This window comes from Felis catus, chromosome D2 (assembly GCF_018350175.1).
Source record: "Felis catus isolate Fca126 chromosome D2, F.catus_Fca126_mat1.0, whole genome shotgun sequence".
Taxonomy (NCBI): domain Eukaryota; kingdom Metazoa; phylum Chordata; class Mammalia; order Carnivora; family Felidae; genus Felis; species Felis catus.
Window position 1 is genome coordinate 35,483,554 of NC_058378.1, and position 24,778 is coordinate 35,508,331.

General features: G+C 49.7%; 1 protein-coding gene across 8 annotated transcripts; it reads right to left on the reverse strand.

Annotated features, from left to right (window-relative positions):
• Window positions 1-9,540: 9,540 nt before the first annotated feature.
• On the reverse strand, window positions 9,541-23,645 carry DUSP13 (dual specificity phosphatase 13). Of its 8 annotated transcripts, none has more exons than XM_045040184.1 (7): window positions 23,426-23,638; window positions 20,681-20,888; window positions 18,223-18,426; window positions 17,122-17,216; window positions 13,344-13,517; window positions 10,711-10,931; window positions 9,541-9,997 (listed from the first exon to the last, which is right to left on the reverse strand). In XM_045040184.1, exons 1-7 carry the CDS (start codon window positions 23,572-23,574, stop codon window positions 9,795-9,797), a joined length of 1,254 nt encoding a protein of 417 aa, XP_044896119.1. In that variant the 5' UTR covers window positions 23,575-23,638; the 3' UTR covers window positions 9,541-9,794. The 8 variants fall into 8 exon arrangements, 7 of the variants coding, with proteins under 7 accessions (XP_044896119.1, XP_011285611.2, XP_011285610.2 ...); XM_011287309.4 differs by having other exon boundaries at window positions 18,322-18,426; window positions 23,426-23,637; XM_011287308.4 differs by lacking the exon at window positions 23,426-23,638 and adding an exon at window positions 22,438-22,576.
• Between the last annotated feature and the right edge of the window lie 1,133 nt (window positions 23,646-24,778).

Genomic DNA, 24,778 nt, shown 5'->3' on the forward strand with positions numbered 1-24,778 from the left:
TTTCCCATTTCTCTGGGGCCATAAGGGAAGAATGACTTCCAGGTAGGTGTGACTGATGTACAAGTAAATTTTTAGTGTAAGTATGTTCTCTGTAATATTTAGGACATGTTTATACTAAAAAATCATTTGTTGCTTACCTGAAATTCAAATCTAATTTCTCCAGTAAATCTACTTCTAGGGAACTAAGTTATGGCAAAGAGCAATGAAAAACACCGCTGTACAATATTTTCAAAGTACTCTATTATGCCCCAAATAAGGCTTACCCCCTGCTGGCCTCTTGGCTGGACAGACTTAGAGGAGCTTCAGAAAGGTTTTCCTCTACCTCCTCCCTAGCAAAGACTGTTCCAGTTCCTTAGAGGAACTCATCATGTGTGTGTATGGCATGTGTATATGAGATGGAGGGTGGAGGGATGGTGAAGGAAACCACCTTTGGCTTCCTGCCCTTCACCCCTCAATCTCACCAGGCAGCCCTCCTTGGGATGTGGGTAGCCCTATTCTGCTAGCAAAGTGATTGCTTACCTAGAATTTTTATGAGGACATTTTTATTGAGCTGTAATTGAAAAGAAAAAAATTCCAAGACATTCCAGATTTTTCTCATAAGCCTCCTTCAGAAATGTGTGTGTGTGCATGCATGTGTGTGCATATGTGTGTGTGGTGTGTGAGTGAGTGTGTGTGTGTGTGTGTGTGTGTGTGTGACATTTAATTTTTCTCTCTTCTTCTCTAAATTATGGACCAGAATGAAGATGAGCTGGGAGACTGGAGAGCCTGTAAAACTCTTTTCATTAAGCAAATATTCTACTGTTTGGAGAATTGGGGTTTTATGTAAGAGGGCTGCATTTGTCATTACAGCCTAATATCCTAATGTAAGTTTACAACCCTACTTAAGAAACCTGTAATAGAATGCAGAGCCTGTTATGTATGTAAAACTGCTTGGTAAGAGTTTATAAATCATACAGATTTATTTTAAAGAATGTGAAACTAAATCCAGATGATGGCCTTTTAGAAACAGGCTGGTTTTGAATATTACATTGTGCCCCACTGCTGTCCTGAGAAGCTGCAGGAAAAGACTACATCTGTCCTGGGGTCTCTGTGACCAGCCCTCTCACCCTCCCCATTCAGGAAAGATAGAGATCCAGATCTTCTTTCCCAACACCCTGGTTGTTTCAGCAGGAAGGAAAGAAACTCAAGCTTTTGTTGAGCACCTACTATGTGCTAAGTGCTGGGCTCCTTCTCTGTCTTCATCCTCACAACAGACCTATGCAATCCTATTATCCTCTCCATTTTTACTCTTGGGGAATGTAAGGTTCAGAGGGGTCAGCTATCTGTTCAGGCTCACACAGGTTGTTAAAGGATGGAGTCTGAGTGAAAACCTAAGTCCACGTATATCCAAGGCTCCTGTTCTTCCCATCTGTTCTTCCCATTATTCCACTCCTACCCCAGGCAGCTCCACATGGTGGTGGTCATGGTGTATGTTATAGTCTCCTTGGCTAGACACATATTGCCACTTCTCAGGAGGGACAAAGCTGGATTGGGGGTGAGAGAGGGCAGGCCGGGCACCTCTGTGCAGTGGCCATTTCTGGAGCAGTCCTGAATTCACTGACCCACTGTCCTGCCAGATGGACTCATTCTTGTCAGACCATGGCTGTGGTCTTATTGAAGTTCATGAAATGAATAGATGAGGTTCTTTGGGGCCAAAAGGTAGACTCAGAATCAAGTGACCTCAGAGATTCATTGGAAGAACACACACTCGAAAACAAGGATCTCCTGGAGAATGGGAATGTCTCCCAGGATATACCGTGACTCTGGTGCCCAGGTTAACATGGGGTCTCCTCAAGTTCAGGCTGCTCCTCACCCCGTGGCTCTGGCTTTCTTTAGACTCGGCTCTTCTCTGCTTGGCTTCTGCCTTCTGACTCCGTCTGCTCCTCTACCATCTGACTTCCTCTCTTCCTCTGCCATCTGACTCCCTCTGTTTCTCTACTTTGAGACTTCCGCTGCCTTACAGCTCCTGCTTCCCGACTTCTCTCGGGGTACCTCTCCACTCATCCTGCTACCGTCTCCCACTCAAATTCTCCAAAAGAGAGGACCTTATTGGGTCAGCAGTCTTGTCTGGGAAAGAGCACCCATCAGTGGCAGCCTCTCATATTAGACCACCCCATAGGCCTCTCACTACCTGTGGGTCAGGAGACTTAACAGTTAAGGCCTGATTTGGCTGCAAGTAACAGAGACTTGAAAAATAGTGGCCTAAACAGGATAAGCCTTTCTTTCTTTAGTAAAGGAAGTGTGGAGGCAGAGGCAGTCAGGACGAGCAGGGAACCCAGCCAGTGCTATTCACATTTAAGGCAGCACTGTGGAGAGGAGAAATCCAAGGACACTCTCCTTCACCCGTTAAAGAGACGTATCAGAAGTTCCACACAATAATTCCACTTATATCTTATTGGCCAGTATGTAGTCATTTGGCCACACTTACCAGCAAGGGAAGTTGGGAGAGGTTCTATGTTAGCTGGGTACATTTCCAGCCAGCTAATAACTGAGGTTCTTTACCAAAAGGGGAGGATATTAGAAGCAAGTAGAAGTCTGTGCCCAGGTGCCCATCCTGATGTAACTACCTATAGCTAGGACAGCAGAGCCTTATTGTAGAGAGTACATGATGCCAGGAATACCTGAGAAAGGACTACGTGCCAGTATTGGCATGATGGGGCCCTTGCATGGCTGGTACAGGGTGCATATCTTTATTTGTGTGGTGTGGTCTAAACGGAACTAGAAGCATCCCCTGATTTCTTCTCCCAAGTTTCCCCTTAGTTGTCCTGTCTGCAAGTTCACCATTCAAGTAAAACAATGGCTTCCCCCAACATCCCTTTTAAAGCCTGCACATGATCCTGGGAAAATCAACCTGTACTCAATTATTTATGTATTTTTTTCATGTCTGCCTAAGCAGCAACCCTCATCCCCAGTCACTGCCAAAGTCAGGATAGCCCTAGGAGGCAACAGCACTAAGCCAGAATCCTGGAAAGCTTGATAGCTAGTCTTTTGGGGTCCCACTTGTAGGTCCCAAGAGTCCCATTTTAGGCCCAGAGGATATAGGAAGCAAAGCCCAAATATCTGTAAAGGGATATGAAAAGGGAAGGGTGTGGAGAGAGGACACACATTTATGAAAGGTTCTGAAGTGGCAGCTGAGGTGCAGGAAATCTCAGAGTAGGGGAAATTCTAACAGCCCTCAAGGAGAGAGGACCAGGCGGACCAGATATCAAATGGCTCAGGAAGCATGGATAAGGAAGTTAATGCAGAAGTCTGGGGGAATGAGCTGGGAAGAACAGAGTGATCTGAGGAAAGTGAGAATACTGATAGCTGGCTCCTCTTGCCTGCCAGAGAGGGCAGTACCTGTGGAGGTGGGGGTGGGTATTATTTTCCTTTGAGTTTTCCTCAAACCAGGTTTCCCCAAGACCCCAATGGCTGCAGAGTCCATACTGTGGCTGCCCCCCTCACCCTCCGTGGGGTTGGAAATGGAGGAGGCAGCTGTCTAGATGAGGCTGAGAGGTAGAGGCCAGTAGATCCACAGGGACCCCTGTTAGCCTGGAAATCCTGGGCTCCTCAGCAGGAGTCTGTTGGCCTGGTAGGTAGGGTGAGTGGAGCTTAGGACAGAGCTTGGGAGAGAAGTGCCCACCCTGTCCATCTCAAGGCCTTTGCCACCAGTATTCCCCTTGAGCCCCTAACTATCTTCCAATCTTGAGCGGGGCTCTGAGCAGATGTAAGACAGAACTCTCTTGTCCTCTATCTTCCCCTGTAGATATGGGAGCTCATCTTCATGAACTCTGCAGCAGTGGAATGGAATAATGTGGCTGTTCTGTCCCTCCCTCATTCACCCCATTCCTCCAGAGGCTAATTTGGTGTTCAAAAGCCAGGGCTTTTGGTCATAGGTTCTGCTGCTGTGCCGGTTATGTGTTCATGCATAATCAACTATCCCAAAACTTAGTGACTTAAAACAAGAGCATTTTCTTATATCTCATGATTTTATGGGTCCTTAATTCGGGCAGGCTTGGATAGACTATTCTTCTGTTCCATGTGACATTGATGGAGGCCACTCAGTGGTATATAATAGCTGACAGACATGCTGGTCTGGAGAGTCCAAGATGGATTCATTTAAATATCTAGTGCCTTGAAAGGGAGGCTGGAAGGCTAGACTCAACTGAGACTGTTGACCTGTTTGACTACACATGGACTCTCTAGCATGGTGGTCTTAGAGCAGTATGACTTCTTGTATAGTGATTCAGGGCTCCTAGAGTGTTCTCAGAGACCCAGGCAGAGATTATAAGGCATCTTATGACCCAGCTTCAGAAGTCCCAGAATACTACTTCTCAAAATTCTATTGGCAGGCAAGTCACTAAGGCCAACCCAGAATAAAAGTTCAGGAAGTATAGTATGACCACTGTCAGCTGAGTGACCTTGAGAAAGGTTACTTAAACACTTTGAGCCTCAGTTTTCACATCTATAAGATAGGAATACTGTAATAGTATCTACCTCTTATGGCCTATGAGAATTAAATAATTATATGTCTAATCAACAACTGCTGTCTAAAAGCCTGCTTATGATCACCAGCATCTGCAGTTTCCTCTTCTTGGGCACCCTGCTAGACTACATTTCTCAGCCTCCCTTGTAGTTGGATGTGACCATGTGACTGAGTTCTGCTCATGGAACTAGAGGGGACAAGATATATCTGGCCTCTACATCCTCCATGCTTGCTCCCCCTACCCTCCATGCCCCCATCAGCCTGTGTTGCAAGGAAGAAATAAAGTTTTGCTTGTCAGAGCCATTAGCCTACCCTGACTAGTGCAATGATACATACTAAGCTCTCAATTAAAATCAGGGGTCCCCCTGGGGCACCTGGTGACTCAGTAAGTTAAGCATCCTACTCTTGATTTCAGCTCAGGTCATGATCTCATGGTTCATGAGATAGAGCCCCACGTCCAGCTCTGCGCTGATAGCCCAGAGCCTGCTGGAGATTCTCTCTCTCCTTATCTCTCTGCCCCTTGCCCACTCACTCGTGTGTGCTTGTGCATGCACTCTCTCTCTCTCTCAAAATAAATAAATAAACATTGAAAAAATAAATAAAGTTAGGGACTCACAGGCCTAACCTCTATACACCTGTGTTCTCATCTGTACAATGGGGGTGATGTTAGGAACCTACCCCATAGGGTGGTGAGGATTGGATGAAATAATATATAGTTTGACTTAATGGCTTAGCTCCTCTTTGATCACAATGAAACGTCATCATTACCTTTCTCTTGAAACAAAATTATGTGAGTTTGCAGTATTTTAGGTCAGAAGCCAATAAAAGTGATACCATTTTAATTCAGAATATGTCCTAAAATCCATTTGATATGGGTTTCAGAACCTAAATATATAGAATAGGATGTTTCTAAGTTTAAAAGTTAATTTTTTTTGATGTTTTAAATTAGGAAATATTTTAAGAATACAAAAGAAAAGATGTAATAAGCACCTACATTCCCACAACTCAATATGGTCAAATCTTAACATTTTGTTATATTTGATATGTGTTTTTTTTTCATAAAGAAATAAAACCCTATGGATGAAACTGGAAAAATAAATGATGTCTCATTTATTTAGCATAGTGCTTGACATATGCAAAGCAGTCCGTAACAGTCAGCAAGTTTTTTTAACTTTTTATTTTGAAATAATTTTACATGTATAGAGTTACAAAGATAATGGAGACGTTTCTTGTATACCCACCACCCGGCTTCCTCTGTTAACCTCTTACATAACCATGACATATTTATCAAAAAGATTAAAATTGTCGTAACACTATTAACTGAAAACTTTTCCCAGATTCTACCAGTTTTCTTACTTATGTCCTTTTGTTCCAAAATACTATGTGGCATTTAGGTTAGCTAATTTTTATTTTTCATTTAAGTTTATTTATTTATTTTGAGAGAGTATATGTGTGCACGAGTGGGAGAGGGGCAGAGAGAGAAGGAGAGAGAGAGAATCCCAAGCAAGCTTTGCACTGTCAGTGCAGAGCCCAATGCGGGGCTCGATCCCACAATCTGTGAGATCATGACCTGAGCTAAGATCAAGAGCTTAACCAGCTAAGCCACCCAGGTGTCCCTGTTAGCTAATTTTTAATCGTTCATTCAACACTGAGAGCACTGCCAACTTTTAGTCCAACATGCTGTTCTGTGTAGCAGATGATGCCAGGGGCCCATGTACTATGTGCTGTGGCTCTCATTTTGGGGAGCTATCATTTTGGGGAGCATTCCACCTGTTGCACAAAGCACTTTCTATATTCCCCATGTGATCCTTACAATAATCCTATATGTTGGCTATTATTACTCTTACATCACAGGTGAGGAAAATGAGGTATGGAGAGATTAACTGAGGTCAGACACCTCAGGTAAAGGGCAAAGTAGGATTTGAACCCAGCTCCAAAGTCATGCTCTTAACAAGACCCCCACTGCCCTAGAGAGGAAGGGGAGCAGATGCATCATCATAGACTTCCCAGGGCAAGTGTGGCAGGCAGGAAGTCTTCCTGATGGAGGTGCCAGTCTGGAGCTCCGCCTCTGTTTCCTCAGATGCTCTGGGGAATGTTTGGCCTTCCTACCACATGCCTTGTCAGGGCTTCCCTCCCTCTTTTCCCTGCAGCCCCATTTTCTGAACCCAAGCCTCAGAGCTCCAAGATGACCTGCTGTAACTCAAGCCCCAGGGTGTGGTTCTGTCCTAGATTCTGGGCACCCCAGCCTAGTTAGCAGGGACAGGCTGCCCACACTCATAGACCCGGATGTTGATTTAGAGACTGACTTCTGGAACCACTATTTTGGGTCCCGCTGACAGTGCATTAGCAAGAAATAGCAACAAGGGCTGAGTTGTCAGGCAGAGGGGGGATCCACGGGAATTGGGGCTGGGCAGGCTGGTCTACTGAGCAGGGACTAGCTTTGTCTACTCTGGAGAATTATAGGCCCCACCAACCTGAGAATGAATCGAGAACAGTTTTCCATCCCCAGATTGGAGAGGTGCCCTGCCTGGTTGGGCACAGCAGCAGCAGCCCTTCTGCAATCCTCCAGCTGGGATGTATGTTTACCCTTTGGAAAAGGCTCAGAGAGCACCTGAGGTAGCCAACCACCAGCCATTAATGGGACCAAGTGCTGTAGGGAGGAGAGCAGGGAGCTGGCAGGGCAGTTCCTGCCCTTTGAGGCCAGAGCCCAGAGGTCCCACATCCCTGCGGCAACATTCCAACCGCGTTTCATCTTCTCTGAGCCTTGGGTTGTTTAATTTTAAAATGGGGGTGTTAACCCCTATGTCTCAGACAAGGCAGCATAGGTTTGCTCAGTTTTATAATTTGCAGGAGGAGGAGCAGGGGCTAAAACACAGCCTGTGCTCAGCTCACTCAGACGGGCACCCTGACCTGGAGCTACGTCTGCTTGGGAGAAAGGGACACCTTTTCCTCAACCAAGCCCAGGAGCAATTATGCCTGAAAGGTTGGTTTGCTCCCAAGGGGGGACCTTGTCTGATTTGTACAGAGGAAAAGCACTTGCCATCTGGAAATAGGCAAGATGGCAGAGAAGGGCAAGGACCCCTCTGCCCAGAAGGCAGAGCTGGCCCCAGAGAGTGTTGGTAGGGAGTGAGGAGGCAGGGTCAAGGTGACCAAAGAAGAACAAGATGTGCTGGGAAGAAGGCGTCAGGGTGCCCAAGTGGTGAGCATGCGGGCAGAGCCGGGGGAAGCAAAGGTACCCTCTGGAGGCAGGCCTGCTCCTGGGGCTGGCTGGGACCCACTCCCCCTGGTGACCTCCATAGAGGAGACCTGGTGCCAGCGGTGCCAACCTGTAGTTGTGGTCCACACAAGCACAGAGCTATGCCTGAGGGCAGGGTCATAACCAGGGTGTGGGAGCCATGGGAGCTTTGAGACCATGGGAAGAAGCCTGGTCAGAAACAGCCAGTTGGAAGAGAATGATAAGGCACCAGTAAGTTATGATTCAGAGTGACAGGTGATGTCACAGAAGGTGGGTGGACATTTTGGTGGTTCGAAGAGGAGCACTTCTGTCAGGTTTGGAGGGTCCAGGAGGGCTTCCCAAAAGTAACTGCTAAACTGAGACCTCATAGAGACCCCAGTGAAAGTGGGGGAGGGTGGTACACTCAGGTGGTACAACCTGAAGCATGTTTCAAAGTGCCAGAGGTAAGAGAATGTGGTGCATTCTGGAAACTGCAAGTGGATCTACCATTTCTTAATTACACAGTGTGTATAGAAACAGAATTACAAGAGATAAGGCTAGAGATACAAGAAGGTTCTCAGATAATGAAGCATCTTTATACTTTGTCAAGGTGTTTGTACTTAGGGGGTTGTAAGCAGAGTGGCAATGTGATCAGATTTCCATTTTAGTAAGATTGTGTATGGAGATTGGAGGGGCAGGGCTTGAGGCAGAGAGACCAATAGTAGGCTGCTGCAAGGATCCAGTGAGAGGTGAGGGTGGCTTGAACTTGGATCCTCACAACAAAGATGAAGCTAAGTGAGCGGGTCCCAAAGGTATTGAGGAAGTAGAATCAATAGGCTAACTGTAGGAGGGGACAGGATACCCATCACTGACTTGAGCAATGGTGGCTGTCAGAACTCTTCACGAAAATGAAGAACTAGGAAGAGTTCAGCTGGTGGGGTGAGGCTGCGGAAAAGCTCAGCTGGGTTTGAAATTCAAGTGCAGTATTCACACAGAGGTGGGCAGTGGGATACAGAGGTTTGAAGCTCAGGAGAGCAAACCGGGCTGCCTCAGAGGAGTCATCAGCCTAGAGATGTGAACTGAGGCTGGGGTGGGGGCAAAGGGACCCCCCCCCCAGCAGAGTGAAAACTGTGAGGAAGAGAAGAGGCAGTGGCCAGAACCATGAGAAACCTTGAGGCTTAAGGGTCAGCTGGAAGAGACAAGGGCTAAAATAGGAGCAGCCTGAGAGGTGGGAGGAGAGCAACCCGTGACACTTTGCTCCAGTTGAGGAACCTGGGGCTTTTCATATTGTGCTATTAGGGCACAAAACGAAGAAACTTGGAACTAAATGTTTTGCTGCTTCATAAAACCTTCCTTCACCCAGGACTGTCTCTTCCCTAGACCCTCTTCTCTCAGTTGGTGCTTGTTTTAGTCTGTCCTTTTGAAAGTACGCATAAGTGAAAAGATTCAAGAGATGTTATTTGTACAGCAAGTTTTGATGATTGCTTTTTGATGGGGTGAGCATGGAGGAGGATGGTGACGGACTGAACCTTGGTCTTTATTCAGACAACCTCGCTCTTGGGTGATGATATGAGGAGGACAAGATGAGGAAAAGGCCAGCTAATTCTCAGCGTTGGTACTCCCTCTCCTCCCTTTTGTACCCAAGGCAGATACTACTAATTGATCCTCATGTGCCCTCTTTCTTCACGAAGACTCAACATGGACTCAGACTCTCTCTGTAGGCTGCCAACATGCTGACTCAGAGCTGGCAAGCCTTCTGGACTCTCGTGGCCATCCTGAAAGTAAGCCGCCACCCCCACAAATCACCAGAAGATCTCCTGTCTTTATTATGATGAACATTTTATTATAGAGACAGACTGAACTCTCTTTTGTATAAAGACTCTTTGGATTGGGTCAGGGAAATCCACCTGCGAAAGGTCACCACTCAATTCTCCCTGCTTCTGCCTCAGCTAAGCCCCCACTTGCTATTTATACCTCAAGGTCACTGGAAACAGCAGAGGCTGCTGTCCCCAGGGCCAGGCTGGTTGGGTTGGGCCATGCTGGCCAGAAGGTCAGGGCTTCTGGCTGCTCACCAAGTCAGAGCCGCCCCGTCTCCCGCCCCAGTCGGTTGTCCAGAACCTGGAGCTGCTGGAGGAAGCCCGAGTTGGGGCAGATATCACGGTGGGCCTGCACCGTCTGGATGGCCTCCACCAGCGTCATGTTCTCGCAGATCATGAGGAAGGCCAGGACAACTGTAGCAGAGCGGCTCACCCCCATAGCACAGTGTACCAGCACACGGCCTGTTGGAAAGACCCAACCTAGCGTCAGCTACCTGCCCTCACACTGACCACCCACCCCAGCGGGAATTGGAGATGCTTCTGGCCATCCTTCAGCCCACCTATCACAGCACCCTGGAATACTGACAATGTTCTTACAGTCAGATGGGGCAGCTGAGGCCCAGAGAGGGAAAGGGACTGGCTTAAGGTCACGGAGCAAGTTAGTGGCCCAGCTAAGGTTAACAGCTGGGATTCCCTTCTCCAGGTCCAAGGTGCTTCTTCTGGCATCCTTTCCAACTCTGCCATCCTGTTGTAAAGGGTGGGAGAGGGGACAGTATTCCTGGAGTCCCCTGGATTTGTGGTTGATTAGAGGGAGTGTCCCTTACCCCCTTAGTTCTGCCCTCTCCTCTATCCCTGCAGCCCTATGCCAAGGCCTCATCTTAGAGGGGTCTGTTTAGCCTTTGCTAGGTTGTGTACCTTCTGCCCAACGCCAGACCTCTTACTGAGGGATGGTTACCCTGAACCACATCAGACCTTAGCTATGTCTGTGATTGTTGGTCCCCTGAAGGGGACATCCACTAAATGGTAGTAGCTATTTGCTCCATGGGGTGGGAGGGTTGTTGAAGATGTTTGGACACCCCACCCACCAGTGCTACTGGGAAAAGTGCCCCAGATCCCACCCCCTCACCACCATCCCTACCCCCACCTCCACCCCAGTGTCTTCCCCAGCAGTTCACCTTTAGGAACACTGAGGGCAGTCCGGATGTATCGAGCAACAGGCAGAAAGTAGACACTGAGGTCAAAGAAGGGGTTGTCATCAGCCTCAATGCCATAGTACTCCAAGGGCATTCCGCGGTAAAACTTGGCACCTGTGTCCACTTGAAACTTGCCCGCAGCAACATTCACGACATGGGTGATGCCCAGCTGGGTCAGCTTGTTCTTGTCCCGGGCTGCGTACCTGCAGGGAGGGCATGGGGACGTTGAGAGGTGGAGCAGGTCTCATTGGGTCACCTCTGGCTGGGCTAGAACTTGTTGCCTTCCACCCTCTGCCACCCCTCCTCCAAGTGTGAGACTGGAAACAATGAACAGGCCCACATGATCAAGACTCCGTTTCATGCAGCCCAACTTTTCTAGAGGGCAGTTTGGCCACATGCATCAGAAGCCTTAAAAATATGCATAATATATTGGGGCACCTGGGTGCCTCAGTCGGTTGGGCGGCCGACTACAGCTCAGGTAATGATCTCGCGGTCTGTGAGTTCGAGCCCTGCATCGGGCTCTGTCCTGAGCGCTCAGAGTCTGGAGCCTGCTTCTGATTCTGTGTCTCCCTCTCTCTCTGCCCCTTCCCTACTTGCTCTCAGTCTCTCTCTCTCTCTCTCTCTCTCTCTCTCTCTCTCTCTCTCAAAAATAATAAACAAAAAAAAAATTAAAAAATATATGCATAATATATACATCCTTTGCCTCAGCAAGTCCCCTTCTAGGAACTTGAAAAAAACCCAAAATGTGCCCACAGACATATATAAATTGGACCTAATGATATTCAAGATAGTGAAAAACTGGAAAAAATCACTATCTTGTAATAGGAGACTGAGTATGGTATATCTAAATGAAATACTATGCAACCACTAAAATGTTGTAGGTTGTTGCAGGTAAACAAGGAAAGGTGTTTGTGCTATATTGAGCACCTGTGAAAAATGCAGGCTACATTGGGGCGCCTGGATGGCTCAGTCAGTTAAGCATCTGACTCCTGGTTTCAGCTCAGGTCATGATCTCACAGTTTTGTGAGTTCTGGCCCCACATTGGGCTCTTCCCTGGCAGCTCAGAGCTTGCTTAGGATTCTCTCTCTCTCCCTGTCTCTCTGCTCTTCCCTCACTAGCACTGTCTCTGTCTTTCTGAAATAAATAAATAAACTTAAAAAGAATGCAGGATACAGAACTTTGTTTAAAAATGTTTTCAAAGGATGTGTGGTTCCATTCAAAAAGCTTTAAAAAAAAATCTTTCTACATAAAGTAGATTACAAAATGGGACTAGAAAGAGGTATCATTTCTGTAAAAAAAAAATGTGACAAAGCGTTTATGTCTGTATATTTTTATTTTTAATGTTTATTTATTTTTGAGAGAGAGAGAGAGAGAGAGACAGAGCACAAGCGGAGGAGGGGCAGAGAGAGAGGGAGACACAGAATCTGAAGCAGGCTCCAGGCTCTGAGCGCTCAGCACAGAGCCCGATGCAGGGCTTGAAATCACAGACTGTGAGATCATGACCTGAGCAAGTAGGATGCTTAACCGACTGAGCCACCTACATGCCCCGTGTGTGTGTATTTTTAAAAAGTCAACAAGGATTTTATAACTGGTTATCTGGTGCGAGGAAAGCATATTTGCCATATTATTTATAAGATTGAAACATATTTTCTAAATATTAAGGAAAATGTCTGAAATCCACGTATATTCATCCATATATTCCAAATTTTAGGAAAACTTTTGGGGAAATGACTCACAATTCTACTTTCTTTATACATATACACCCTATAGAAACTTGGTGTGTGTATTCCCAGGAACCATGTACTAGACTGTTCCTAGGATCACTGTTCATAATAGTCAAAAAGTGAAAACAACTCAAATGCCCACATACAATAGAATGGATAAACTATGGGATAGTCATACAAACAAATAGTATGCAGCAGTGCAAAATGACTGAGCTTCAGCTGCATATAATGCAAGTGAATTTTACAACACTGAGCAAAGGATGCCAGGCACAAAGGATCCACAATAGGATTCCATTCATATGACTTTAAAAGACAAACAAAACTAACTACATTGTCAGGTATATAGGTGTTAAAACCATAAAGAAAAGCAAGGAAATAATTATTTCAATACTTAGTAGTTATCTACAAGGAAAGGGATTATGATGAGTGGGACTTCTAGGGCATAAGTAATGTCCTATTTCTTGTCCTGGATGGCGAAACGGTTCATATGTGCTCTATACGCTTTTCTTTTTTTCTTTTTCTTTTCTTTCTCTCTCTTTTTTTTTTTTTTTTTTTTAATTTTAGAGGGGGAGAGAGAGAGTGCATGTGTGTGAGTGGGGGAGGGGGCAGAAGGAGAGAGAGAGCAGAGCCAGATATAGGGCTCAATCCCAAGACTCTGGGATCGTGATCTGAGCTGAAATCAAGAGTTGGACACTCAACTGAATGAGCCCCTCTATGCACTTTTCTTATGTGTCTTCTGTTTCCACAGCTAAAATTAATAGTAATACAGAAGGAAAGGAACATGTGGAAAGAAATGGTGGGAGGCAAAGAGGGTGCCACCTCTGCTCCTGGAGGACTCTGGGAGAGGCTCTCCTTCTGTCCCCTCTACCTCCCACCGTGGGTAGTACTTACGCATCTCCTAGGAAGAGGTTGGGCCAGACCTCATCGATGTGGCTCAGCATGGCAGCCCGACGGACCCACAGCAAGCGCTGTAGGGAGGCCAGTGTGGGTGGCTGGTAGGGGGACACCCGGACTGCCCCATGGATCTTGGGCCTCCGGAGGTCCTGCTTCTGCAGCGAGTTCATTCTGAAACACAGTGGACACTGTGGTGGTTGGGGGCAGGATCCCTACCTGTGGGTCAAGCTGATGGAAAGGCCCAGGCATGGTGCAGTGCCCAGGTGCCACTGGGATGCTGCAAAAAGGGCCTCAGTTATTTTGGATGAGGTTATTAACCAGCTCAGGTGGGGCTGAGGCCTAGACCCTTTCCCCAGGGAACAAGGGAATCAATCCCTTGTCACCCCTGTGAAGCTGAGAAGCTCTCTCCTGCACTTTCCAGAGGTCCCTGATGGTGGAAGCTTTGGCCAAGGGGCCCTCGGAGTTCCCTGTTTGTAACAACTAGTCAGTGAAGACCCTGTCCCTTAAGTCACAGGTACTTGGGACTTTATAGGGATAAGGACTTCAGATGACTGCGGCTCTCAGAGAGCACCTACGAAGGCCCCCACAACCTGGCAGCTCATCTCAAGCTCCCTCCTCTGCTACTTTCCCAGGTCCCCATTCCCTCCCAGTTTCAGGTGCTTGAAGGGCAGAGCCCATCTCAGGAATAAGGGGGCCTGGGCCATGAACTGACATTTGTTGGTATTTCTGTGCTAGGTAAACTGATGCTCTTATAGGCCTGAGGCCTCACTTGGGTTAGTTCCCTATTTTACATAGGAGGAAGCTGAAGGTCAGAGAGAATTTTCAAGTGATGCCCAAAGCCATATGGGTGATAAGTAGCAAGGCTGGGTTTTCCATCCAGTTATGTTCCTTCAGTTCTGTCTCTAAGCCTTCCACTTGCCATCATTGGGGACTCCAGAGAATGGTCACTACTAATCCGTCTGTCTCTACATGAGAGCCTAGTGTTGGGGTCACACATCTGCCTATAGGCCCTGGGATTTTCCTCCTTACCCCCATGACTCAGGCCAGTGCTGAAGATCAGGCCTCACCCAGGGAGGGTGAGTTGTGTCAGGAGTCATCTGGCTGAGGGTATCCGGGACCCTGCAGAGCTGGGTTATCTGTGGCACCAGAACCTGGGTCTGGTGCTGTGCTGGGAAGGAGTGCCTATCTTGACTAATTGTCCCTGGCCCCCTCAACCAGTAACTAGGGAAGGTACAAACTGGGAAGAACATCTTTTCTCTTTGGTAGGCAGTTCCAGGACCAGGAAGAGAAATGGGCACCCAGGAGGCCACTGGCTTGGCCAAGCTCACCCAGCGGGTAGCCGGTGGGCAGGGTGGAAGTGAAGACCCAGGTTTCCCCTTCATCCCCCACTGTGACCTCTCAGGGCAGGCTGAATGGCCTGCCACCTACCTAGGGCATGGTCTGGGGCCAGGAATGGGGGAGTGGGTACAGGGACAGGACTCAGCACATGAGCGGAACTGGGCTGGGGCAGGTTCCGCCCAGAACACAAACGCTGTGAAGCGGCTAGAATTCCAGGTCCTTCCCCTGGAGCCTGTGGGGGTGGGGTCTGAGAGCAGACCTAGGCTGCTGTAGACTGAAGCACAGTCCTTTCAAACCCTCTCTGCTTGGCATCTCTTTGGGATAAAAGGCTTTTGGCCCTGAGCTTCCCATGTCCAATGGAAGCTACCTGAAGTGGTGGAAAGAGAACTTTGGAGGGAGGGAGGACAGCATGGCCATAACTCATTTGGTGGCCTCCAGCAAGTCTTTGCTCCTGTCTGGCCGATGGTCTATCTAATGTTTAAGATCCTGGCCTTGCCTGACTTTAGGATTCCCTGGGGGTGTGACCTGAGAATGAGAGCAGTGGCTGGGTTTGCAGTAGCTACAGGGTAGGGAGTGGCATAGTGTGTTGGGGTGGAGAAAGCCCCAGGCCCCAGGGTTGTCCAACAGCCACACTGGTCTGCCGCCAGCAGCTGGAGCTGCAGGAGATGGAGCTCTGGGAAGCCTGGCAGACCCACGCTGGCCTCTGAGCTTGGCGTGGGGTACTTCCGCCACCCTGTGGCCATTGGGTGCATCGCAGTCCAGCTGTGCCAGGGAGTAGGCAGCCAGGCTCTGGCTGACACAGAGCTGGTCCCAAGGGGGCTCCTGGGAAGAGGAGGAACCAGCAGAGGGATCAGGAATTGGGGGCTGTTAGGCCACAGCCCATGTTTCAATCTCCTAGGGGCCTTAGACCCAAGTCTGAAGAATGGGGGCCTTTTCCTTGGACTTTGGGGTACTCCTTGTCTGGTCCCACCTAGGTTCTCATACCTGATGCTCACAGATGTACCCCACATTTGTCCACTCTGTCCTACTGGGGGTCCAGCCCCCTGCACAAGAACTCATCCTTCAAGCTCCAGGCACATCCAAGGAAGGGAAGTCAGTGGCTACAGCAGCTCCTCTGGTTTCTGCTGCCCCCGGACCTGGACTGACTCCTCCTCCCACATCTCCTTGGCCACCACAGAGTGAAGCATGCGCCCAACATTTAGTAGGGACAGGTCAGGCCTGGCTCTTCTCCTCATTCACTCTGGCCCTCATTCTGCCTCCTTCTTGTGTCTTCTCCCTAAGCTGAATACCTGCCTCTGTGGGCAGTGGTTTCTCTGCTCTTGTGCTGCCGCTGTTGACAAGTTTAGGTATTTGTTTTCTGTCTTTGTGTGTGTCCCTCCTCCTGTCTATGCTGCTCTCCCCAGCCTCTCGTAGGAGCTCATGCTCCTCCACAGCCCCTGACACACCACTCTGCCTGCTGGCAGGCCAAGGCACAGGCCTCCTCGGGGCGGGGGGCAGCTCTTGCCATCCACCTCCTCAGCTGAAGCTCCAGACGTCCCCCTGGCCTTCCCTCCTCCCCAGGCTCTCTGCTTCCCCCTCCTCCTCCCCAAGCAGACCAGATGGGACTGTGGCCACAAGAGAGTTGAGGCCAGAGATCTCAGGGCAAGACGAGTGAGAAGTCTGGTAAAGGAAGCCTCGGGGAGGGTGGCAGGCGGGCAGCCAACATGAGCTGCCAGTGGGGCTCTGCACTCAGCACGCAGGCCCTGGAGGAGGACAGATCTGGGCAGTCCTCAGGTCAGGTGTTTGTATGGTCTTCTTCGAGCTGGTTTTTTCATGGGGCTGCTGTGAGAATTTCATGAAATACTAAATGTAAGGCACCTCCCACAGGGTCTGCCTTATGGTAGATGCCTTCAGAATGGTGCATCTTACTATTATTATCATTACTACTATTATTACTCTTACCCTTACTATTATTACTCTTACCCTCAGCCATATCCTGGGTAGAGGGTAACCTCCCCCAGGACAGTGAGGCTTAGTCTCTGTTTCTTTGTGTCTCTTAAGGTTTTTTTTTCTCCGTCCAGCAATAATTGTTATTATATTCACCACCTACTAAGGATAGACTGTGTACCAGACAGAGCTAAATGCTTACATTTTCTCATTGGATCATCACGGTACCCTTATAAAGCAGATAACGTTATCATCCCCATTCTACAGATGAGGAAACTGAGGCTCAGAGAGATTAAGTGATGTGTTCAAGGTCACGCGGCCAGTAAGCATGGGATCCAGGATTTGAGCCCACATCTTTCTGACTATTCTGCTCTTGTCTGTGCCTGTATCTCTAGCCCACTCTGTCCTCCAATCTAACCCAGTCCCTCCACAACACACATAGACACAGGTGCCCTGACCCTCATGACTCAGCATGCTCTGTGGCCCCCCTGAAATAGGGGCACTCACCCACCTGTGGGGATATCTGGCCCAGGCTGTGGTCTTCTCTGACGGCCACTTTGTGCTGCCGGCTTCCAGCTGCCTGTCTCCGCACACTTGATGCTGTTTCTATTTTTTGATTTGAGTTTAATTATAAAGCATGATGTGCTGCTCCCCTCTTCTGGCCTCCCCCTGACACTCCCAACTCACCCACTGGGTCCCTGGCATGGTCAGTGCCAAGCCCAGCCAGGCATCTGGCCTTGCTGGGAGTGGAGGCAGCTCGCAGGGGTCTGCTATGGTGTGTATACATATGTGGAGCAGGGAGAAAGAAGATCCAATAAGCCATTTTAAAAGCTCCCTTGGCCTTCGAGGGTGGTATGAAGGATGGGAAGAAGGTTAGAGCTAGAAGGATCTTCCATGGAGGAGAACAGAAAAGAGACTAGCCAAAACCAGACACAAACTGGCAGTGATGTCAACATCAGAACCCAGGTCCAGGGGTGCTTAGTTGGGAGCTGAGGATTATAGGACTGGCCCAGGATTAAGATCTAGAAGACCCAGGCTGAGGGAAGCGTGGGTACACTTAACAAAGCTGTAGGTGGGGTTCAGAGCAGGCCTTTAGACCTGCGCTGACCTGCCACCAGAGGCTGTGTGTCCAGAAGCCACTCTGCCCTCTGCCAGGCTCCTCTTTCCTCCAGAAAGTATTCCTAACCCAGGTCTCACTGTCCCTTGAGGTCAGCAAGATGGTGTTTTAGGTCCTTCCAAGGCCACTGTGGTCAGTTAAGGACCTTGGATTTAGGCCTGTTAAGAATCCTTCCTGCTCTCCAGATACCCTTCTCATATAGACTTCAGGACTCCTCCACACACACTCCCAGATGACAGACACACACAGAGACCTATGCACACCTGCGGCCACACCTACAGGGTGACTCTGAAGTCTGAACTCCAGGGAGCTAGGGCTCAGCCCCTGCTGGGGTCCCCTGAGCCCTGGGGAGAGCTGGTGGACGCAGCTATGGCTAAGGGCAATCATGAACACTTAGAGTCCCCTCCCGCTCTCCTCCCATCCTCCCACCCCAGGAAACTTGGAGCCCCTGCCTAAGGAGCCTCAGGATTGGCTGAGAAGGCAGACCATTCCCACCTGCAGGGACTGAAGACAGTGGCTGGCAGGGAGTGCAGGCAGCAGGAGGAAGCAGATGGAGTAGCAGGCTCTAGGGCGGACTCCACACTGGGTTCTTACCATCTTCTTGGAATCCACCTGGGCCAGAGACTCCAGCAGCACCAACAGGACCAGTGCCAGGGCAGCAAAGTGGCACAGCCCTGCGGCAGGGAGTAATGACCAGCTCTGGGGAAGAGATGAGCTCCATGTTATAGGCAGGCAACCCAAGTCCCAGAATGGCTGGGACTTGTCAGGGCAGAGGCAAGAACTGCCATCTAAACCTGCCTCTGCCTTGAGTCCTCTATGTAAGGTCAAGTGGGTACAGGTGCTGGGAGAAATAAGGCAGGTCTGGGGCCTAGGGCTCATGGAGAGAAATAACCTTTCCCCAAGGCCCCCTCATCTTTCAGAGTCCCTAGGTCTGCTGTGTATGGCCATATAGGCTGCACACTGCACAACTCCTGGGGACTCCAGTAGCACAGGCTGTCTGGTGGGTGGCACCTCAAGGAAGTGTGCAGTGCTGCAGCCCAACTGATTTCCCCCAAGCTGCCTGATGGAGAGATACTGAAGTTGGAGGTCAGGGCATTTAAGGGTTCCAAGCCAAGGAAGTGGGGCAGTTGGGCATAATCAGAGATCTGCTTTCCACCAGTTTTCTGAAACCTGTTTAGAGGAGAGAGCAGGATGGGAACATGCCATTCTTGTCTCCCTCTTGGCTCCGCATACCCACAGAGCTCCGCACAGTGGTTTCCCACCCAGCTCAGCCCTAGGCCTAATCCCAACCACGGCTATAACCCTAATTTTCTTCCATTACACTCACCCCCAAACTCTAAACCTATCTCTCCGTCCTGCTCTGATCCCCATCCCCAAGATGCTCATCCTTCTGAAAGTATCAGGAAGGGGTCAGTGTTGCTACATGGCTCCCTGGCAGTGGTGCCAGTTACCAATTCAGAAACAAGAACAGCTTTTAGTGGGGGGCAGGGCAGAGGGAAATTCAGTCCACATCCTGGGAAGCTCTTGGTAGGAAAAAGCTACCACTTTTCCAACTCCCAAGAGAGCCCAGGCCCATCACCCACCCCTAGCTGGCAACCCCTCTGAGCCAGTGGGCACTGAGGCACAGAGCCCAAATCAGGGTTGAGGAGAGATGAGGGAAGGCACAGCATGGGTAGGAGGCTTAGCTCCCTGGCTGATGGCCCTCAAGGGGGATGTGAATGTGAGGCAGGTGGGCTACTGGGGACAGACAAAACAGACCCAGCCTCAGCATGGTGAGAGAAGGGCAGGTGACACCGCAGCTCCCTCACAATGCTGGTGCCAGCACAGCCACTCCACCACAGGAAGAGACGTCCCTGTGGCCTCCCAGCTGAGCTGGAGGAAAACAGGGCTGATGCCAAAGAAATTGAAGTAGCACCTCGGTGACCGTTTGTGGGCCAGGAGCCTGAGAAGCAGTGTTGCTGTTGGGAGCAGCCAACTCCTTCTACTAGGCAGCTGGGGATACAGGAGGCCCCCATCAGGAGTGGGGAGACCTGGGGGAGGAAGTGTTGAGGATCTGTTCCTCTTTTGTAACTTAAGGACCATCTGCTAATGCTCTGAATGCACTGCACATGGGGCCGCAGGAGGGAGGGTAAACGGAAGTAGAAAGGAGCTGGATAGACCTTTAATGTCCTACAGGGGTCCTCAGAACCTGAGAGGGAATGAAGTTAGGGAGGCTGCTTCTGTGGATCTCTGACATCAGACTGATTGGGGGAGGACAGGTAGGGAGTGGGGTACTGGGTCTGAGGCAAGGAATGGAATGGCATGATGGCAGGAGAACTTTATATCAAGCTGGGCTCAGGTAAGGAGGCCATGGGTGGTGGCAGGAGTACCTGTACTCCTTCTCCATTGTGAGAAGGGTGAGGCAGGGCTGATGTGAAAATTAGCTAAGCCTGGAGTGACAGCTGTAGCCCCACTTTCCCCCCAGAGCTGGAGCTGGGGTCTGGACCTGGGAAGGAGGTATGCAGAGGTGTGGGAATGTCCAGACAGCCCACAGGTGTCAGGACTGTCGGTGTTGCTGCCTTAGTGGGGTTCAGGTGAGCCCCCACTGGCTTTTGGCCAAGGAAGCAGGGCAGCCCACATCAGAACCAGGTAAGAAGGCCTCACCTCTTCCATTATATGCTTTCCACCTCTTTCCTTCCTAACATTTCCATCCTCTCAGGGGTCTGAAGAACATGAGTAGGCTGCAGGAGAAAGGCTCCTTCTGGAAGGTTGCCTTAGCCAGGCCCCTTCAACCCTCCCTCTGGCTACACATAGCCCTGACAACCCACTTCTGAACTGGTCCCATTCCATGTCCCCCGCCAACCCTCACGGGCCTTCCCTTTCCTGGTTCCCCATCAAGCCCTGACCTGACCTCTCACTTCTTAACTGCACCCAGTCTTGCCCCTCACCTCCTCATTCCCTGCCCAGCCCTCACCTGGCCCCTCAGCTCCGGCCTGCACCCCGCAGCTGCTGGTCCAGCTGGCAGAGCTGGTGGAGGAAGCCTCGGTTGGGAAAGACCCATCGGTGTTGCCTCACGGTGATCACTGCCTCGCGCAGGGACAGCTGCTGGTGTAGCATGAGGTAGGCCAGCACCAGTGTGGCAGAGCGGCTCACCCCTACCACACAGTGCACCAGGACCTTGGCTGAGGAAGACATCCCGGTGAAAGACCCTTTCCCACCAGCTGGCCCACCCAAGGGCAGGGGTAGGGACCCAAGTTCCTTTCCCCACTCTGCCTTGGGTGTACTATGTAACCCTGGGCAAACCATTCAGCCTTTAGGGTTCCCAGTTTCCTGATCAGTCAAATGGGTATATCAACACCCTTTGCCTCCCCTTGGGATAGGGTCCAAACTCCTTAACACACGGCTTACAAGACCCTCCGTGAGCTGGCCCCTGCTAACCTTACAGCTTCATCTCAGGCTGTCTCACCCCAACCTTCAGATCTAAGAACACTGGGTAACTTTCAGTTCCTTAAAGCTCTTATGGTCTCTGGCCTCCAGCCCTAGAACATGCTATTCCAACTACCTATAGCTTCTCTAGCTCATGGTCTGACTAATGTTTAGTACTCATCTGTCAGGTTTCAGCTAAGACATGATTTCCTTGTACAGGCTTTCCTGACCACTCATGGTATCACTTGAATCACAAAGCAGCTCATCCTTTTTGCATGTGGCCCAGTGAATACTGCTGTAGAGGGAAGTCTCCTCACTTCCTGGTCCTCTGGACTGAGCACCCTTGCCCTGTCCCTGGTCTCCCACGTCTCTTCACATTTACCCATTCAAAGGAATAGTACCCACAATACTCCATATTCTGACCATCTTTCCACAAAACATATAATGGCAAGTTCCATTAGAGCAGGGATCCTGCCTTGTCTAAGTGTGGATTTAGTACCTAGCTCAGTGCCTGGCACAGAAAAAATAATAAATAGCTGGTAAATGAATGCTTGTAAAACGAATGTCAAAGTGCTCTGGATGTTAAAGAGTGCTGTGAGCCATAGTCTTGTCTTTCCTATCACATAGATGAGAAACTGAAGTCCAGAGAGGGACACTGGCTTGCCCAGGGTCAGGTAAGAAGGGGCATGGCCCTTACCCAGGATGAACACAGAGTGCGGGCCCCAGCTTCCCCAGCCTCCTTTGTTCTACCCTGGGTATTAGAAGTTTGTTGGTTTTTTAGGGGCATATGGGTGGCTTAGTCAGTTAATTATCCGACTTCAGCTCAGGTCATGATCTCAGTTTGTGGATTTGAACCCCGCATTGGGCTCTGTGCTGACAGCTCAGAGCCTGGAGCCTCTGTCTCTGTCTCTCATAAATGAATAAACGTTAAAAAAAATTTTTTTTTAAAGTTTGCTTTCTTTTCCATTTGAAAATACTTTAGAAACCAGACATCTATACTAAATGGCAATTTCTCAAAGCTGAATGATGCAGAGAAAGAACTGTTCTGCTATTTGTGAAACTTGGCTTTCAGTCCCAGGACTGCTCCTAACTCGTGACATGACCTTGTATTCTAGGCCTCAGTTTCCCTGTCTATGAAGCAATGAAGTTGGATAAATTGTAGTAGCACTGAGCAGAGGATTTTTAAAAACTTGAAGGCTTTTGAAAAACTAGAAATGGGAGGACACCGATATTTGAGGGGAAACTTGATATCTCGCCCCCCAATGACTGAGCAGGTTGGAATATGAGTTCAGACCCAATTCCTACCCCCGGGTGTGCTGAGGGCACGGTGGATGAAGTCAGCTGCTGAGGAGAAGTAGGCACTGATGTCGAAATTGGGGAGGTCGTGGGCTGGCACGCCCAGATAGCTCACACTGCTGCCGTAGAAGTCAGGGCTGCCCTGACAGTAGAGTCCGCCGTGGGCTGCATTCAGCACATGGGTGATGCCCAGCTTCCATAGCTCAAAGCGGTTATTTGCCGTGGCCCTAGGAAGGGGAGGAATGGGGCTGGTTGCTGGCTAAGCCATGGGGTCCAGAAGAGAGACCCCCTGCTGGCCCCCTGCTTCAGAGGGACAGAGCCATCAGTATCCAAAGGGAGCCAAGAAGGAACCCAGTAAGCTTGAGCCCCGCCCTCAGAGCTTTCTGGTGGAAGGGTTGGTGGTATAGGGAGTTATCTTCAGACCCTCTTTGCTACCTGAGGTGATCTGCTCCTGCCTTAGCCAAGACAGGAAGGAAAGAATTGCTTCAGTTCTGGAAACCAGCTGCCCCTCCTTTCCTGCCCCATGCCCTCCCACGGACATCTGGCCTCTTGTGGCCACCACGTCGTACCTGTTTCTAATTTGCAAATGTTTAATGACACCTTCCCTGATTCACCTTCCTCACCCACTCTGTGTCCAGAGGAGGCTGGACTCAGGAAGGGGAGCTCTCTGTCCATCCCATGTCATACCAGAAAGCACCATTCCCCAGGTCTCTATCCCTGAGACTCGCCAATTGTTCAGGATATATCAGAAGATTTCAGAATCCTCTGGGAGCGCCAATCATCCAGGCAGGCAAAAGCTTTCCTCCCCCTGGTGGTCACATCTGATCACTGCACTCACCCCAGCACACAGGAGTCCTAGAGTCAGTCCCTGGCCTGAGATGTGCAGAACAGAACTATTTCTCCTTGTGCCACCTAACCCCTCATCTCTGATAAAGAGCCCAAGAACTGTCTCTCCTTGTCCCCTTCCCCACACCCTTTCCGACAAGCTATCACTCACGCATCTCCTATGTAAAGGTTGGGCCAAACTTCGTCCACGTGGCTGCAAGAAACTTTCCCTGCCCTCAGGAGCTCCTCCAGTTCCAGAACGCTGGGGCAAGGCGTGGCTTCGGCATCTCCCCTCAGCACTGGGACTGAGGCTTCAGCCATGGGCCAGCCCACCCAGCCCTCTGTCTCCGCGGTCACTCCTCTTCTGCCTCTCCAGTGTCATTTCTCCTTCCTGGAGATTGGCAGGGACAGGTGGGACAGAAGCAAGTGACTCAGCAAGTCGTGGGGCCTCCAGAGAGAACAGGACATTTTTCCCCCCAAGTTACTCCCCTAACCCCAAACTCCATGACAACATAGAATCCATCATATCTCTGCAAGTTATTTTACTTCTCCACCTGGGTTTCTTCATCTGTAAAGTAAGGATAATTGCAATTACTTCAAAGAATTGTGAGGATTAAATGAAACAAAGGATATTCTGTATCTAACACATCGTAATGCCTAACATTTGTTGAACTAAGAGGCTTTGGGCCCTGAGGAAGGCTATTTAGTTCTGAGGACTGAGTTAAAATAGAGATCCAGGGTGGAGAGGGGTGATTGATTCCAAGGATGAGTGATAAAAAAAAAGCTCCGCAGGTCTGGGTGGGCTACCAATTGGGTGGGAACCATATGGCTGCTGAGTGAGCCTCTGGATTATGCAGCCCCGGGAAAGTTTCGAGGGTTGTGGAGTCAGAGAAATGTGGAGAGGAGGCAAGGAGGACTTCATCTCAAGGATGCCATGGGGTTTGTGGGGGAAGGTTTGAACAATGGTTCTGTACTGAAGATGGCTTTCTCAAAAGAGAAAGCTGAAATGGGCTGTGTATATCAAAGTGGGGAGAAGGGAAGTGAATGTTGCCCTAGACTTCTGAAGAGCCAAAAGGACTGTCATCAGAAACATTTTGGGGGCACCTGGGTGGCTCAGTCGGTTGAGCGTCCGGCTCAGGGCGCGATCTCGTGGTCTGTGAGTTCGAGCCCTGCGTCAGGCTCTGTGCTGACATCTCAGAGCCTGGAGCCTGCTTCAGATTCCGTGTCTCCCTCTCTCTCTGCCCTCCCCTGCTCATACTCTGTCTGTCAAAAATAAATAAACATTAAAAAAAAATTAGAAACATTTTGGGGATGGGAGGGAGATTCCCCTGCTTACAAGGGCTTTTGTCCCCACAACAGAAACTAAGAAAGCTCTATATCTGCCCTCCTGTCAGAGGCAGTTATGGGCAAAAGAGGTAAGAGGACTTGCCCGCTCTCAGGTGAGTTCATGAAGGCTCTGTTGGGTTGGGAGGAATATGATTTGCTGTGGTGATGGGGTTTTGAGGTGGTGGGAGTTTGGAGCTGA